Source organism: Castanea sativa, chromosome 1 (assembly GCF_040712315.1).
Source record: "Castanea sativa cultivar Marrone di Chiusa Pesio chromosome 1, ASM4071231v1".
Lineage (NCBI taxonomy): Eukaryota > Viridiplantae > Streptophyta > Magnoliopsida > Fagales > Fagaceae > Castanea > Castanea sativa.
Genome location: NC_134013.1, coordinates 67,583,983 through 67,595,435, shown reverse-complemented (window position 1 = coordinate 67,595,435; position 11,453 = coordinate 67,583,983). Strand labels below are relative to the sequence as shown.

General features: G+C 34.5%; 1 protein-coding gene across 2 annotated transcripts; it reads right to left on the bottom strand.

Moving 5' to 3' along the window:
• Positions 1 to 1,119: 1,119 nt before the first annotated feature.
• Positions 1,120 to 10,718, bottom strand: LOC142622131 (putative phospholipid-transporting ATPase 8). Of its 2 annotated transcripts, XM_075795565.1 has the most exons (12): positions 9,674 to 10,718; positions 6,932 to 8,268; positions 5,777 to 5,887; positions 5,410 to 5,686; positions 5,112 to 5,200; positions 4,921 to 5,029; positions 4,632 to 4,841; positions 4,380 to 4,505; positions 4,021 to 4,083; positions 3,790 to 3,888; positions 3,311 to 3,502; positions 1,120 to 2,395 (listed from the first exon to the last, which is right to left on the bottom strand). In XM_075795565.1, exons 1-12 carry the CDS (start codon positions 10,064 to 10,066, stop codon positions 1,796 to 1,798), a joined length of 3,606 nt encoding a protein of 1,201 aa, XP_075651680.1. In that variant the 5' UTR covers positions 10,067 to 10,718; the 3' UTR covers positions 1,120 to 1,795. The 2 variants fall into 2 exon arrangements, with proteins under 2 accessions (XP_075651680.1, XP_075651681.1); XM_075795566.1 differs by lacking the exon at positions 4,021 to 4,083.
• Positions 10,719 to 11,453: the final 735 nt, after the last annotated feature.

Sequence of the window (11,453 nt, the reverse complement as noted above, 5' to 3'; positions counted from 1 at the left end):
TATATATATATATATATATATATATATATATATATATATATATATATTCAATCTAACATGGCTCCCACGTACAAGCCTTAATTCATTCATCTAGTTGCCTATTCCCCCATTAAAGCTGTTGGACAAGTTTTAGAAAATAATAAAATGGTGATAGTTGATTTGGTCAACAATGGAAGCTATGTGTGAATACATATTAACACAAGCACCCTTATCCCTTTAAACATAGTCACAAAGTCCAAGCCTATTGCTCTATTTGTTCAATTTCAAAGTCTATGGTGACCATACGACTATATATATATACAATTCCTACTACAATAATCATCATGGTCTACTAGAGAAGCCAAAACTCCCTTTTAAAAGTTTTAAATCTTCATAGTAAAAAATTATAATACATATATCTATTCAATCAAATATAAGAAGCCATGTAGAAGCCTTAACTATCAATCTAGTAACCTATAATTCCCATGATGCCATTGGAGTTGTTTTAGCCAACAACAAAAAGGTGATGATTGATTCGGTCAACAATGGAGGCTGCACTCTTTTCTATTAGTATAGAGATAGTCTAAGTTCATAACAATTTCTACCTATGACTATTCCAACTTCTTAAATCTAGAGCATTAGAAAATCATACCTATAGACTCCAACTCAACGCCACAATGAAGAAAGCAGAGTTCAATAGTCAGCTGAAGCAAAAGGAAATACACGTGTGACCAAAGAGGAAAAAAGCTAGGGTTTTATTTATTTAATTTTTTTTTAAGCTCAACAAGGCCTATATATACATACTTATGTCACCTCACTTGGGCTTCATATTCCAAAGTATATATCTCACTTTTAATATCTTAGGCCCAAATCAATTTAATGCATTTAATTGTAAGTTTCTTTTATAATTTAAGTATAATAATTAAATTGGTATGAAAAAAAAATACGGGGTGTTACAGGGCCGGAGTTTAAGTCTCCAGGAGGGAGCTTCACACACATATACACTTAGATTAGACTAGAGTAAAAATTTTATCTTGTATAAAAAAAAAAAATAAATAAAAAACAATGTTGAGCACTAACATGCAAAGAAAGTAGGCATCAATTACCATCAGAAATAGCAATAATCTTATGCTCCCACACTTTGCATAAAGGTCCAAAAGGGCATTATTAACATGCAAGTTTACACTCAAACCAATTTTCAATATATAAACATGGGCCCTCCTACCCAATGCCAAAGCTCCAAGCTCAGCACAAGCAGACAACAAACTTACCATGGTGAACCCATATGGCTGGACACCCTCCAAAACCCATTTCCCTGAAAAGTGTAAGAGCCTCACTGGGCATCCCATTAAGAGTAAACTCATTAATCACAGAATTCCAAGCCACAAGATCTCTATCAACCATTAAATCAAACATCTTGTGTGCACAATCGGCATGTCCACAAGCAGCATACATATGAACCAATGAGTTCAGAACAAATACCAACGACTCAAACCCATTCCTTATAGAAATAGTGTATCTTTTCACCCTCTCTAACAGCAGTCAACTTGGCTACAGCCTTTAAAAGAAAAGGGTATGTGTGTGTGTGTCAGGTTCAACGGAAGACACATGCATTTGGCGATTAACTTTAAATGGGCAATGCTCAATTTTGATTGCAATCAAAATTAAGAGACTAACAGATAACTAATCTACATGAAAATGTGAGACTAAAAGATTCTACCTACATGCTTATCCCAACCTATGCTTCTAACACCAACCATAACACATACAGCCACCAAATATCCCAATTCATATAAGCTAAGAAAAATACTGTCCTTCATGAATTCCTCTGCATCAATCTCTCCTTCTGCATCAATCTCTCCGTGAGATGTAGTTTCTTCCTGACTCGCCGAGGTAATTCATCAGTCTCTACACCTTCAAACTCAGTTATTTGTATCATGTCATGGTACATTGGTCTAAATCGTGTTTGGAAAGCCCTGAAGGTAAAATTAGGTAGCAGAGTGCAAATGATAACTAAGAGGGTGATCAACCAATGGAGAACACTCGGAGCACATGCTTCCACAAAAACCCTATATGCTGTTGTTGACATCTCTGGTGGGAGATAACCATAAATAACTAAGAATGTATACCATAAGGCAACGCTGCCCCAGACGAAGAAGTGCTGGATCCAAGTGAAGTAGTTGATGGAGATTGCCATTTGGCAATTTACAGCCCACACGACACAAGTATACATTGTGACTCCAAGGACTTCATAGTCGACTACTTGCCCATCTCTCTGAAAGGCTTGTTTAATCATTGACTTGGTTGTCCAGAAGAAGATAATTATGGAGGTTAGAAATCCATTAAACATCCAACCAAGTATACAGGACCAGCTGAAGAGAACGTTCTCGACTCCCTCCAAATATAAGAAGGGATACTGCAAACAAAGAAGCATGAAAAATAAATGGTTATTTAGGCTCCTACATAAAGCTCTCAAGGAATATTTAGGTACCAAAAAGGTGAAATTCTATGAAATGAGTATTCTGTTTAAGATATACCTACTTGCCTGCATTGTTGTTTATATAGAATCACAGCTATAAGTTGCAAGATAAATATTGAACATTATTTTCATGTCATGATACTATTTAGGCATCCTCTAAACTTCAGTGAATCCACTGTATTTGGTTTTGAAGCATACTTGTAAAGATTTAGTGCTTAATCTATCAATTTGAGAAGCAGGAAGGAGAGATATGGGAAACAGAAGTGAGGAGGCTTAACCCAAAAAGAATATTGGAATTGCAGGTATAGAATCAAATTTGCAGACCAAATGATTAGTGAAGAAACACCTGTGAGGAATTGTGTCAAAATGTGTAATAAGCACTACTCACTGTAAAATACATGAAGAATTTAAATAAGAGGCAGAACAATAGGAATCCCACTTCAATTGTATTCCAAAAATATAACCTGTTAAAAAGCGTTACATACTTCTAGCAGGTTCCACTGGAGAAATGCAAATCAAAAAGATGTTTTTTTCCCCCAATATCAAGAGAAGCAGACCATAGATAACATTGAAAACCCTTCATAGCAGAAAAATATTGATGTTGGAAACAACTATTTTAAATAATGCATAGATAATAAGAACTGATTTGTTTTAACTGCTTATGTTTAAGTGGAATTACCCAATGCTATGCTGCAGCTGTAATGTGCTGATGTGTAAAACATGATTATGCAAGCCTTATGTTATGCTAAAGGTACAACATGCTTATTCTTATCTTTATTTTTTTTCTTCCTGGGTTTCCATTAGTTCTTTTACTATGTATATAAAGCCTGAAGAAGGGCAATAATTCTATACCTTGACGCAAAGTTGTGCAGAAACGTCCTGGTCAAAAACACCAAGAGCAATTACGGGAAGTGAGGTGAAGAAGACATTGTAAAATGACATGTACCAATCATTATATGCAGTTTGACCAGAGAAAGAAGCATGGGCCTCAAACAAAAACAGAGTGAACCCAAATGCAATGTTCTTGTAGAAGAAGTAGCATATCTGCATTAAACAAACAGAAGATGATACTGCAAGTCAACTGAAGATGAAGAAAGGAAAACAAGAGAAGTAAACAAACTTAGTTTCTGTCCTTACCTCCCCCCCCACCCCCCCCCAAAAAAAAAACAAAAAAAAAACCCACCAAATAAGAGTTAAAACAAAATTAATGAACATTTAGTACAAATATAATGGAAGAGTGATTTTTCTTCCTCAACTTATTGATAATAGTTTTTTTTTTTTGGCCAGGGGAGGAGGGGTTGAGTTTTAAATAGATAGAAGAATTATTTTACCATCATTGCTATTCGTCTGTAACACCAATGTCCATGAACCAGCAACAAACGTTCTAGAAATCGGAATTGAGCTATTGAAAAATCACTTGCCATCACTGCCTGCAGTTGAGAATTTTTTAAAATCAGAAGTTGGGTTCTCACTTTTTTTCAGCTTGAATTAGTCACCAAATAAAACATATGCTTTGTGTATACATAGGTTGTATAAGATATATAAAATATCTCTGGTTTTACCTGAAAACACAATCTCTGGGAGGAAAATGTTTGAACCAGTTTTAATTGTCGGCAAAAGCAAAACTAAGAGAAGAAAAGGCAGAGTTTCTAATCAGAACTTCTTTTCATATGCTCTAATTTTTTGCAGCTTTTCACAAATCCAAATCAAATATAAATCATTAGTCACAAGAAATGGGCAAGAAACGTGTGAAACTCCAGCATTCATTAATTTCAACAGAGCATACATAAGCTAAAGAGGGAACGGGGGGAAGATAAGGGATATAATAATATAAACTCCAAACATCTGTGCAATGAAGATTCATATTAAGGAAAAGAGAAGATGTACACATCATATAAATAAAAATTAAATATATGTTTACCTGCATCCCTTCAACACCGCTAATGCCAACTCCAATATCAGCCTCTTGAAGCATGCTAACATCATTTGCCCCATCACCAATAGCGAGCGTTGTCTTACCTGTTTCTCCTTTTAACAATCTTGTAACCTGCATAACTTTTATATTTCTATCAGATTATCCTTACGTCAGCCAAAACAGTAACTGGCCATTCTTAAGATGCCTAGATAATTTAAAGTAGCAGAAACTAGATATTAGCATGATCATAACACTTACCAGAGCTTTCTGCTTGGGCGAAGATCGGCAACATATAACAGAAGCACAATTAATTGCAAGTTCAAAAAATGACTTGTCTATGTCCTTCTTTAGTGAAAAATCCAAGGATTTTCCATCAATTATTAGGCCAAACTTGACATCACTTTCTTTTGCTGACTTTATCTGAGACATCCCTTCTCTAATTTGATTTTTTATGCTTTCAAGAGAAGCCTATAAGAGTCAATGATTTAGAAACTTACTGCCTAAAGAATATAAAATAATAAATGTTGTGTACTTCAAAATCTTGCACCTTTGCAATGGCCTCTTTATCCCCTTGCTTTTCCAAGGCATCAATGTCTGGTGAATCCAGAGTGATCACAATTTGTTTCATATCTTCTCTAAGTAAACTACAAGCATACCTGGAAAAATTAAAATAGTTAAAATATGTAACTCCAAGAAAAATAACATATATAATCTCTACACCAAAATTTTCTTCAATACCCAATATTAATTGCTGTCTCCATCTTATCACCAGTTAATACCCATAGCTTAATTCTAGCTTGGGAAAGCTTGTCAATACATTCTGGAACCTGAACACCGGAGAACACAATTGAAGTGAAACTAATCACATAAAATAATGCAATCAAGGTTTCCAAAAATAGAATGAGAGGAACTGGTTTTGTCCTAATGGTTATTAACTTCCAATTGGCATACAGTAAGACAGCAGAGAAAGCTTAAACTTATAGTGAGTGCATAATCTAAAGATTAAATGATGAAACTGCAATTTTTTAATACGGACCCCCTTTTGCAGTTTGTCTTCAACTGCTGTAGCACCAAGAAGAATCAAATCCCTTTCTATTTTATCAGCAAGTTCATCCACCGATACATCATGCTCTGTAGTGACAGATGTTTTGGCCTTGGAAAACTCCACATCCCATGCTTTATACTCTTCTTCACCAAGCTCACGGTATGCAATTATCATGGTCCGTAGACCTGCTTCAGCGTATTTTTTGATGTGATCCTTGGTCTGTGTCTCAAACTGCCGCCCGTTTTTTGAAAGCCTTTGAAACATTACACTATAATAAATGCAAATAAATTGAAATCAGTTGACTCAAACTGCAACTTCATATATGTAACATTAAATCAAGTATGCATAGGTTTCTAACCTGTCTGCCCCCTTGCAAAGTAGAAACAACTGATTTTCTGCATTCCTAACAATCACTGACATTCTTTTGCGAGAACTACTAAACTCTAAGACATGTAGACGCTTGTATTTTCTGTAATATAGAAACCAAGTTATCTGATGTTTAACAAAAATACATAAAAAGGAAACTAAAAGAAGTCCAAGAAAACAGAGATCAATAAAAAGAAAAATACAATGACACGCCTTGTCCAAAAGTAGCATTTTGGGCATTTGTCTCGAGATTGACCTAGATGTAGCTGCCATGGATTTGACATACACAACAATGAACCCGATTTTTAAGTTATTTAAAAAAAAAAAAAAGAGAGAGATGAAAAAAAATAAGGAATGGCCTTAAAAATCAAGAAACTTGCATATAAGCAATATGGTGTTTGCACAATAATATGAGGGGTCAATATAGTTTTTTCTCAACAAGTTCCTCATATTATACACTCTTCTATTATTTTCTTTGCTCCCTCATCCCATGGTCTTTTTACACAAAAAGGCCTCATAAGAGTATAAGTTTTGTCGCTCAATCTATCATCTTGAGCAAGAGCTTTCAGAAACCTTTTTCCTAACAGATCATTGAGCAGAAAATAACTTGTTAGATGTTCTAAAAGATTTATTTTTTTTATACATAATGTGACAGTAGACATCATCAACTCTATAAATAAAATATTTCTGACCTTAAAAAAAACTACAACATGAGTTGTGTGCTTATAGACATCATGAAATTAATTGTATTGTATACTTGTGGCAGATTGCAGTTTTCAAAAGCAGAGAAAGTTGGAAATTGTATTAATCTAAATGTGCAACCAGACTGATTTTCCTCATAAACAAAAGCTAAAATTTTCTACATCAAAATAAAGACATGGTATCTCAAATATGACAAAATAGAGCAATTACCTATAATCACCAAAAGGTTTGTAGGCAGCTGGCCGCATGGGAAGTAGAAACTATACTTAAATGAACCTAAAATGTATTAAATAACTTGCCAAGAGCCTGATAGCTCAACTGTTACCTCATAGTTTTTCTAATGGAGACATTTAGGGTTCCAATCCCCCAACCCTCATTGCAACTATTGAATTATAAAAAAAAAAAATTTAAATAAATGTTAAATAATTGTTGCATGAGAGCTTACCTAACAACCTTTTCTCCAGTCTCATAATCTAACTCACGCAATGAGATGCTTGTTTGTGTCACTCTAAAAAACTCAAAGCCAATCTCCTTTGCAGCTATGACAAAAGCTGCTTCATCTGGTGACTCAGCTCTATACATAATTTCTCCCGACTCTTCATTTTTTTCAGGAATCACTGTGTGACATATTGCCAAGACCCTGAAGAACTTCTGTATTATATCCCAATGGGGTTCATTAAGCCACTGACCATGCATGATTCGTTCATCTCTAAAGTTGAAACCCCTAACTGACTTTTCACCCTCATGCCCTTGAACATCATCACCAGTTTCAGGCAGTGGATCCCCCCTCCTCCTTGCCAATGACCTCTCCACTTCTGTCATACCACGGCCATAAGCAGTTCCTGCTATTGAACATTTAACAAACTCCATGGAATTACGTGTCAAAGTGCCTGTTTTATCAGACAGTATAGTATCTACTTGACCAAGTTCCTCATTTAAATTAGATGTGCGTGCATGTGCTGGCTTGTCTGTTTCTTCATCATACATATGCCGATCTTGGTTAATAAAACTACTCTGTAAAACCTTCACAATCTCAATAGATACATACAAAGATATTGGAATTAGGTATCCATACAACATAAGGGCTGTCAGGAAATGAAGAATTGCAGAAAGTGATGGTCGTTTAGGGTCATAAAAGACAGTTGTATCATCTGGATGAAGATACCACCTTCTAAGGTTTCCATCACTGAAATCTTTTTTGGTTTCAATTCCAAAAAACAAAGATCCAACAAAAGCAATCAATACCAGAGTACTGAAAAGTATATAGACTATCTTATCCATTTTTTTCTCAATTTTACTTCTCTTGGAAGGAGGATCTGTAGCATTCTGCACCACTTTTGTGTCATGTCCCGCAAAAATAACAACACCAAAGACATATTCAGTATTTTTAAGCTTAGAACCTCTTAGTAGTAGCTGCTGTATGGAAAGTGGGTATTCTTTGCCATCACAAGACAAATTTCCAACAAATGAATATAACTTTTCATTGGGGTCCTCACACTTAATCACTGCCGTAAATTTTTTAAAGGAATTTTCATCATGAAGATGGGACGTCACCTCCAAGGCATGCTTCAATTTCAAATTGATCTCTCCATCAAGGTTCATGGTCTCAACATAACAAACCCCATCTTCATGGCTAGATGAAAGCAGAACTAAATCAGCAGGGAAGTATTCATCCTTACGCACCTTTACAATATCACCAACTCGAAGTTCCTTCCAATTGGTGTCATGGAACATATAATTACTACCATACACTTTGACCTTTCGATTATTTTCCTCTATATCCTGAAAACATTTTCAACATTCAGCAAGTAGCAACATAATTAGAAAAAGAATACCAAAGAATAAAGGGATGGAGTAGGTGTGCAAGAAAGAATTCCAGCAGAATGAACATTATGAAAAAATAAATAAATAAAAGATAAGGAGGATTCATTTCAAAAAAAACAGGTAAGATTAGAATTGCAAGACACATCTAAAATGAATCATTAGACAGAGAGATAAATATTCCCTCGAAGTGATCCATATAGAAATATCATACTCACATAGAGAACCTGAGGCTAAAGTGGCACCTATATCTTAAATCAAATGACTTGTTTGGATGTGCAACACTTTCTTTCCTACATTTTTTTTTAGAGAGCCCACCATAGAAGTTAGGGTAGAGAATAATAGATGGATAAAAGCAGTGTTTGTGAACCAATGCAATCAGAATGAACATTATGAAAGCAACTATTGAATACTTTTTTTAATTGGTAAGTTACACACAGACACACCTAAGATGCCTTGGTCTCATGATCTCACACTCCATATTATTATTGAAGGAGGAAGTTCCATTTGAGCTAGAGCTCATTAGCAAAAGGCAACTATTGAATACCAGAATGGTTGAAATGAGTCTGGTTGCTAAGAGTTCTGTGTTTTTTCAAGAGATTCAAATTAGAGTTATGACTTATGAACTTACAAAAGTTATTTTTTAGACATTCTAGGCCTTCAAAGTGGTGGTATAAGAGGTTGACAATATTGATGACCTTATGAAATGTGTGAGAATCTTTATTCTCTTGAACTGATTCCCTAGAATTTTAAATTTTTCATAAAGTACTGTTTAATTATGACATCCAATTGGTATAGTAATGTGGTTCATTCCAATCATGCAGCATCCATTTTGGTCCTAAAACAACTCTTATCTTGAAGAAGTGTTTTGATATCATTGTGTGGTTCATTACAATATTTATGACCATTACCCAACATTATGTCAGAACTATATGGTACCACAAGTGCCAGAAATAACATACCAGAACTTAAGTAATAATACTTGATAAAGGAAATGTATGCTCACTATCTTGTTTATTATGAATCTCCCAATCAAGGACCCTGATGCCTTTGCACTCCTAGTCGTAATGGCAATTAGAAGAAGCCAATGCTAATTGCCCATTTCCTAAAATAAATTTATGACCACAATCCCAATCACCCAGTTCCTCAATACACTTCTAATGATATCAGCATATCTATTTAAACGAAATTTTTTTGAACCAATGCAGTCTTTTTACTATAGATGTAACTCAAAACTTGACAAAAATATATTTCAGTGTGGATAATTTATAACAAGTGTATCGACATACAGAATGGAAAGTCCAAGATATCTACAAGATTCAAGATCCAAATTAGCACAACAAATAAAATTGATTTCTGATATTACCTGCTTTCTTCTTCTCCAATCTTCCACGCCTTCCTTTGCCATAGTAGCTCCAATCACCACTATCAATGGTGCAAGAATACTAAGAGACGAAAAAGGTGCCAATGGGCTAAATGAAACACAAGCCACAACAAGAAAGTATATATTTGCAACCCTCCTGAACTGCTCAAATAAAGACTTGGGAATAAAATTAGCTGCGGAATACTTAGTAGTTGAGACATAATTTCCCCTGTAGTTCAACTCAACTGCCTCTGAATGATAGGGATCATTACAATACACTACCCTTGAGTACCCTTTCTGCCCAATTTGGGAATGGCTATGTTCATACTTAGAGTGAAAACATGCAAATGAATAGAGTTTCCTAAAATGTATCATTTTCCTTCTCTCTTCTGGCATTTTCACACCTCAACAAGAATGGGTCTCTTTCTTTTTCCAAGAAAACCAAACTACCCCTCACATCACCATCCACATTGACATCTCTCTCACTTTCCAGAGCAATCACCAACCAACCAAACATGTCACAACTCACAACTCACAACTACTTCTCTAAACTTAATTGCCCATTGTTTGCAATATTGAAATATTCACATACTCCTAATGCATATGTCCTTAAATCGCCAACAAAATTTGAAAAAATATAAGACCCAAGAATAGTAATTTAATTTACACCAATTCCACTGAGATACATATAATTGGTGCAATCAATCAAAAATAAAAACTACAACTTAATAAGTTCAAGAGCATTTACTACTTCGCTTGTAATCTATAGCCAAGCATGGAAAGAAAGTATGTGAACAAAGTATAACACCAAGCTCCATTCAATATCACCAACAGAACAGACTTGTTATTCTCCAAACATTGCAAGTTATATGGAAAAACGAAACTGGCTAATATTTGTTGGCAAACATTAGAGTTCTGTGAAGTTCCAGAGAGATCTTTTCCTGTGGGGTTTAGCTTAAATTGTTGGAGAGAGAGAAAAAAGTGAAGTTTGTATTGTATGAGATATATACTAGAAGAGTAGCATTAGCAGTAGTAGTAGTTAGCTTCTTTTGCCGCTTCTATATGCAAAGCAAAAAAAGAAAGAAAAAAACAAACAAACAAACAAAGAGAGGATAAAGGAGGAGCGAAGCAGGACACTGTTGCCCCTGGACTTAAAAAAAAAAAAAAAAACAAAACAAGTACTAGGTGTTTCTCAAGAAATCTAGCTAAAGTTCACGTAAGACTGTAGGGAGGCATGCCACGACTCTGTGCTTACACGTAGCTCATTGTGTTGGGACTTATAGACGTATCTCTCTCTCTTCACCCCCGTATAACGCCGAAAAAGATGGATACGAAATGAGAAAATTATATATATATATATATATATATATATATATATATTGATACATAAAAAATAGTATTTGAAGATAAAAGAAAATTTAATCTAAATTAATTTTTTTAGTTATTAATTCGAATTTATTTTGTGTTGGGTTATTTTATCAAAGATATACATCCATCAAAAAAAAAAAATTGAAATACAAGTCATTTTTTGATAATCAGCTGAAATGAATATTGATTGTGTACAGATTTTGGGGACAAGGCTTCCACACAAGAGTACTATAGGAGATACATTGTCCTTTGACTATAGTACTTGTATCTTATACTTGTACCCAAAAAAAAAAGTATCTTTTACATATGGTAAAACGACAATTAATGAAAAAACAAATATAGGAACATTCATGTAAAACATTTTACACTATTGTTGTTTGGGTATTTTACGTTAAGTTAAGTTTCCTGATTAAAT